The 5,116-nt window shown below is 59.0% G+C and overlaps 1 protein-coding gene across 1 annotated transcript in view; it reads right to left on the bottom strand.

Annotated features, from left to right (window-relative positions):
- PCSK7 (proprotein convertase subtilisin/kexin type 7) overlaps positions 1 to 5,116 on the bottom strand; it is a 16,914-nt gene that overhangs the window by 9,854 nt on the left and 1,944 nt on the right. The window contains exons 2-7 of the mRNA XM_010008899.1: positions 5,027 to 5,111; positions 4,136 to 4,270; positions 3,338 to 3,503; positions 1,996 to 2,086; positions 1,485 to 1,539; positions 386 to 524 (exon numbers count right to left, since the gene is read on the bottom strand). Of these exons, the coding sequence (XP_010007201.1) occupies positions 386 to 524; positions 1,485 to 1,539; positions 1,996 to 2,086; positions 3,338 to 3,503; positions 4,136 to 4,270; positions 5,027 to 5,111 (671 nt within the window). The remainder of the gene's footprint in view (positions 1 to 385; positions 525 to 1,484; positions 1,540 to 1,995; positions 2,087 to 3,337; positions 3,504 to 4,135; positions 4,271 to 5,026; positions 5,112 to 5,116) is intronic.

Here is a 5,116-nt window from a genome sequence, read left to right as displayed (position 1 = left end):
TGGATTTGTCATGGCTGGAAGAGCTCTGGGAGAGGCAGCCACAGGAAATAACCTTCCACCGTGCTTAATGCTGGACAGAACTTCTACCCCTCATGCAGCTTCTGCCCTCAAAAAAGTGGATCAGATGTTTCTTTTCTAACACACAGGGTGAGAACACTGTGCTTTGGGTCCCTCCCTCAACACAGCAGTGTCTGTCAGCCCCAGAGATGGCCTCTCTTGCTCCGGAGGCCAAAAGAAAACTGCAGCCCTGCACACCTCTGCAGGCTGCCACATCCACCACCAGAGGACAGACGCTTTCCAGCCAGCTGGGCAGGTTTTGTGCTTTTGGGATGATCTCCTTTTTTCCAGGCCGGGAAGGAAGGTGAGAGCAGACATGGGCACTCACCTATGGTGACAGTGTAGATGGAGTTGGCGTAGCCGTCGTAGTTGCAGTTGTCGTTGTGCTGCCCCCCGTTGCCACTGGCCACCACAAAGATGCTCCCGAAGCCCCTGCGGCCGGCGATGACCCCGTGCTGCAGGGCAGCCTGTGGAGAAGGAGCCGTGGCTGCTCCTGGCACAGCCCTGCCCCCCACACGCTGGGACACACGGAGACAGCCCTGCCCGAGGGGCACATGCCCAGGTCAGCTCCTGGCACACACATCCCTGCCTAGGGAGAGGGTCTGCTGGGCAAGCAAGAGAGCAAGCCTGCTGGGAACCAGCTCCTCCTCTTGCCTGCCCTGGGCAGGTGAAGGTATGCACTGCCCTGGCCAGAGATCCCTCCAGATGTGCTGCTGTGCTAAAGCTTTGCTGTGCCCTGTGTCCCAGGGCTCCTTAGAGCTGCTTCCATGTACAGGAAGAGAAAAAAATAACCTGCAGAACTGGAAACCACTGGTCACCACGAACCAATAGCCCAGTTGTCAGCCCTGCTGCAGACAGCACAGCAACTGCTACCCCGTGATTAGAGAAGTGCAGCAAAGGGCTGCTGAGCAAAGCAGAAATGAAGCAGAATCACAGCCAGGAGCAATGTACTGCCTGTTCTGAGGTCCCCTGGGTGACCTCTCACTGTGGTACCTCAGCAGCAGGAGCCAGGCTGCTGTTTTGCAGCAGTTCTGCAGCACAGACACTGTAAAGACACCTTAACAGCCCAGGAAGGAGCAGCCAAAGCCCCTCAGTGACTTCAAAGACATGTTCCTTGCCCTGAAAACCACCCTCAGCACTGGGAACAACCAGTCTCCTGAGCTGAGAGCATCCCTTGGCTTGCAAAAGGTGTCAGAATAACATCACAGGTTGCAAAAGAGTGTTTTTCTGCTGGAACCAGCTTCTCCGTGGACAGCTCATCTAATGTTGCCCAAACGCTGCCCTCCCACAGCCACGTCACCTCTGCCACCTCTCCCACCACGTGGCAATGTGTCACCCCTCTGCTGGCAGCGAAATGTGCACATCCCTCCTCACCTGTCCAGGCAGGCCAGAAGTCAGGGTCACCCGTGCTGCTGGGGGGCTCTTACCTTTCCCAGTTGGTGGGGGCCATCCACGGTTTTCCCATCATCATCTGGACCCCAGCTGCAAACAGAGACACTGTGAAGTGACAGCCCCAGGAGTCCCAGACAGCAGCTCCTCCTCCCATCACCGTTTGCTACCAGGAGCCACCAGTTACTCCCAGCACCACAACTGGGACCGGATGATGCTGCACTTTCCCACCCGGCAGGTTGGCCCCTCACTGCTGGGACAGTGCTGCCGTGTTTGCCCCTGGGTCAGATTCCAGTGGATGAAATGTTTTTTTTGTTGTTTAACCACCAGCTTCTCACACATTCCAATCGCCATCACACATTCCAGTCCCCCCAGCTCCAGCTCAGCTGGAGCTCTCAGACCACAGCGGGGGGCACAGTGCCCCTTCAGCTTGGCCAGGCTGTGGGATGTGCTGCAGCAGAACTCGCCTCACGGCTCTGGGTGCTGTGCACAACCCGTGCCAGCTCTCCAGGAACAGAAACACTGTCTCAGCATTCCCTCAGGGCTCACCTGCAGCTGTAGATGTCGTTGATCTGATAGTGCTTGTTGAAGGCAATGGCCTCCATGCTGTCTGTGAGGGGCCCATCCAGCACACGGATGCCTGCAGGAAAAAGGACAACTAAGGTGACCAGAGGGGATCAAAGGAAGGTGCATGAACTGCAGGCAAATTCCTCAGCGGGTTCACACTGGGGACACCTGCTCTCCCAGCCTGACTGAGCCAGACCTCCTGAAGCTGTAACCCTGCAGATCAGTCTGCAGGGCTGGGTGTGCCTGAGGGACATCATCCTCATGTGGAGCTCCAGGGAAATGCTGGACATAGCTCTCCTGCCAAGCAAGTCCACCAGTCCCACTGCCAGAACCACCTTGGGTGACAAGAGATGGCACAACCAAACACCAGCTGGGCTCCCTCCTGTGCACAACTGAGCACTCTGCCCAGAGCCCTGCTCCTGGGGGCTTCTTCACATCCCACCACTTTCCTGCCTGCAGCAATTGCCTCTCCTCCCTAGTCCCCAAACTACCAGGAGTGGCTTTGGGACACCCCGTGGCTGTGCTCAGAGCAGAAGGGCGAGGCCACCCCTCTACCAGAGCCACTGACAGCTTGTGCTGAGCCTCCAGTGATCCCCAACCCCTGATAATTCCCATTTTACATCACAGTTTAGGCTGGAAAAGGACATTACAAACGGAAAGCAGGTGCTCAGCTCCACTGAGCCCATCTACAGCCAGCACAGCCACCTACGCAGCTCAGCTCTTGCCTGACACAGCACACAGCTTTTCACTGCCACATCCCAGCCCTCCAGGAGGGGAGCAGCACAGTGAGGGGTGCATGGGCTGCCCCCTCTGCTGGCTCCACACCTCCCAGGCTGTCCCCTGTCCCCCTGCGAGGCCAGACACTGCTCTGAGGAGCCAAAGCCCCAAGAAGTGCCAGGTCCCACCTGAGTGACCCAGGGTGGACCCTACTGGCACTCCAGGGCCCACCCGCTCCCCAGCCCCACAGCACAGCCAGGGAATGCACAGAGGTTACAGCCTCCCAGGCCACCCCATGGCACCAACACCCTCTGCTCTGCCAGGGACACACCCTGCATTGCACAGAGATCTCTCCTCCCTCTGCAAGGCAGTGTGAGAGCTCTGGAGGGAGCCGAGGACACTGCAGGATGTTCCCTGGCCTGGCAGAGGAGGAGCAGCCAGACCTTCGCCTGACCAAGGGCTGGGAAAGCCTCCAACAGACCCACCAGCCCAAGCACGGCTGCCTTAGAGCCACCTCAGCCCAGCCCCTCTCCCACGGGCCCCTCAGGCCAGGGATGAGAGCAGCCAGGCCCCGGGGCAGCAGGCGGGTGCCGCGGCCCCCACGTACCCGCGATGCGGCTCCCGTAGGCGACTCCCACGGTGCAGAAGCTGTTGTTGGGCACGGCCGCGATCTCCCCCGCGCAGCGCGTCCCGTGGTGGTTGCCGTTCTCCTCGTCAGGGTGAGGCATAGGGTCAGGGTCGTTGGAGTTCAAGTCATAGCTGCCTTCTGGGCTCTGAAAACAGACCCACGGTGGTGACGCGGGGCTCTGCTCTCCTCTCTTTGGGAAGAGCAGGGTTCAGAGCAGGCAGGGTGGGCTGAAACAGCCTGGAAGCCACGGGAACTTCCAGGCTGCTCCAGACAGAGCTGCAGCTCAACACTGCTACCTGCTGCTGGAGGAGAGGCTGAGGGACTTGGGTCTTCTTAATCTGGAGAAGACTGATGGGGGGATCCTATCAATGCTTATAAATTCTTACAGGGTGGGTGTCAGGAGGGAGGGATCAGTCTTTTTCCAGTGGTGCCCAGTGACAGGACAAGAGGTCACAGGCACAATGGTGAACATAGGAAGTTCTGTCCGAACATGAGGTGGAACTTCTTTACTTTGAGGGAGAGCACTGGGACAGGCTGCCTGGAGAGGTGATGGAGTCTCCAACTCTGAAGACATTTCAAACCCAGCTGGATGCCACCCTGTGCTACCTGGTCTGGGTGAACCTGCCCTGACAGGGGGGTTAGACTGGATGATTTCCAGAGCTTCCTTCCCACCCTGAGCATTCTGTGAAAGTGACCAACTGAGGTAGCTTCAGCAGCTGCTGCGGGTCAGAGGGAGCTGCTCACCAGCATCTCCCAGGGAAGGGATGCAGCACTCACATAGTTTGGCTGGATGTCCTTGACTGTGTGCTCCACACCATCATCCACCACCACCACGGTGACGCCGCTGCCCGTCACGTTCCGCTCCCAGACGCCGGTGACGTTGATGTCCTTCCCGGGGCTCTTGCGGTTGTTCTGAGCACCAGGGAGGGCAGTGAGGGGAGAGGAAAAGCAGGGAGGGGGTCAGCTGTGAGGAGAGGGGCTCCTGGGAACACTGCCTGGGCTGGGAGGAGTGGCAGGGCCACGAACATGATGAGGGGAATGGAGAATTCCTGTGAGGAAGGGCTGGGAGAGCCTGGAGAGGAGGAGCCTTAGGGGGAATCTCATCAGTGCTGGTCAGGATCTCCAGGGGTGTCAGCAGGAGGGGGCCAGTCTCTTTTCCATAGTGTCCAGTGACAGGGCAAGGGGAAATGGGCACCAACTGGAGCACAGGGGGTTCAAGCTAAACATAGGGGAGGAACTTTTTTTTAACAGATAACAGGTAAGAAAGCCCTGGGACAGGCTGCCCAGAGAGGTGGTGGAGTCTCCTCTGGACACATCCCAAATCCAACTGGACGTGTTCCTGTGGGATCTACTGCAGGTGACCCTGCTCTGTGGGGGGGCTGCACTAGATGATCTCTAGAGGTCCCTTCCAAACCTGACTACTCTGTGACTGTGATCTGAGTTACACAGACAGCAAGGAAGAGCCCCTGGAGGCAGGGAGTGGGGAGCTGCAGCGCTGGGCACGCCTGCCCCTGACCCTGCAGGGGCTGCCTCCTCCTGCTGCCACAGCCAGCACGTGCTGAGCTCTGGGCGAGCTGCCCCCTCCCCACAAGGACAGCAAGGGACCCCTGTCCCCACAGGGCAGCCCTACGGACAGCCCTGGCAGGGCAGAGCCAGGGAACCACTCACCAGGTGCCACTGCTGGGGGTACTTGGGGTCGTTAAAGTGCAGGCTGCGCTTGGAGCGCTTCAGCAGCTTCTGCTCCGAGTGCCACCTGAC

The sequence above is a fragment of the Chaetura pelagica genome, unplaced genomic scaffold (assembly GCF_000747805.2).
Source record: "Chaetura pelagica isolate M959 unplaced genomic scaffold, ChaPel_1.0 scaffold1222, whole genome shotgun sequence".
Taxonomy (NCBI): domain Eukaryota; kingdom Metazoa; phylum Chordata; class Aves; order Apodiformes; family Apodidae; genus Chaetura; species Chaetura pelagica.
This window is presented reverse-complemented; position numbering and strand designations above follow the sequence as displayed.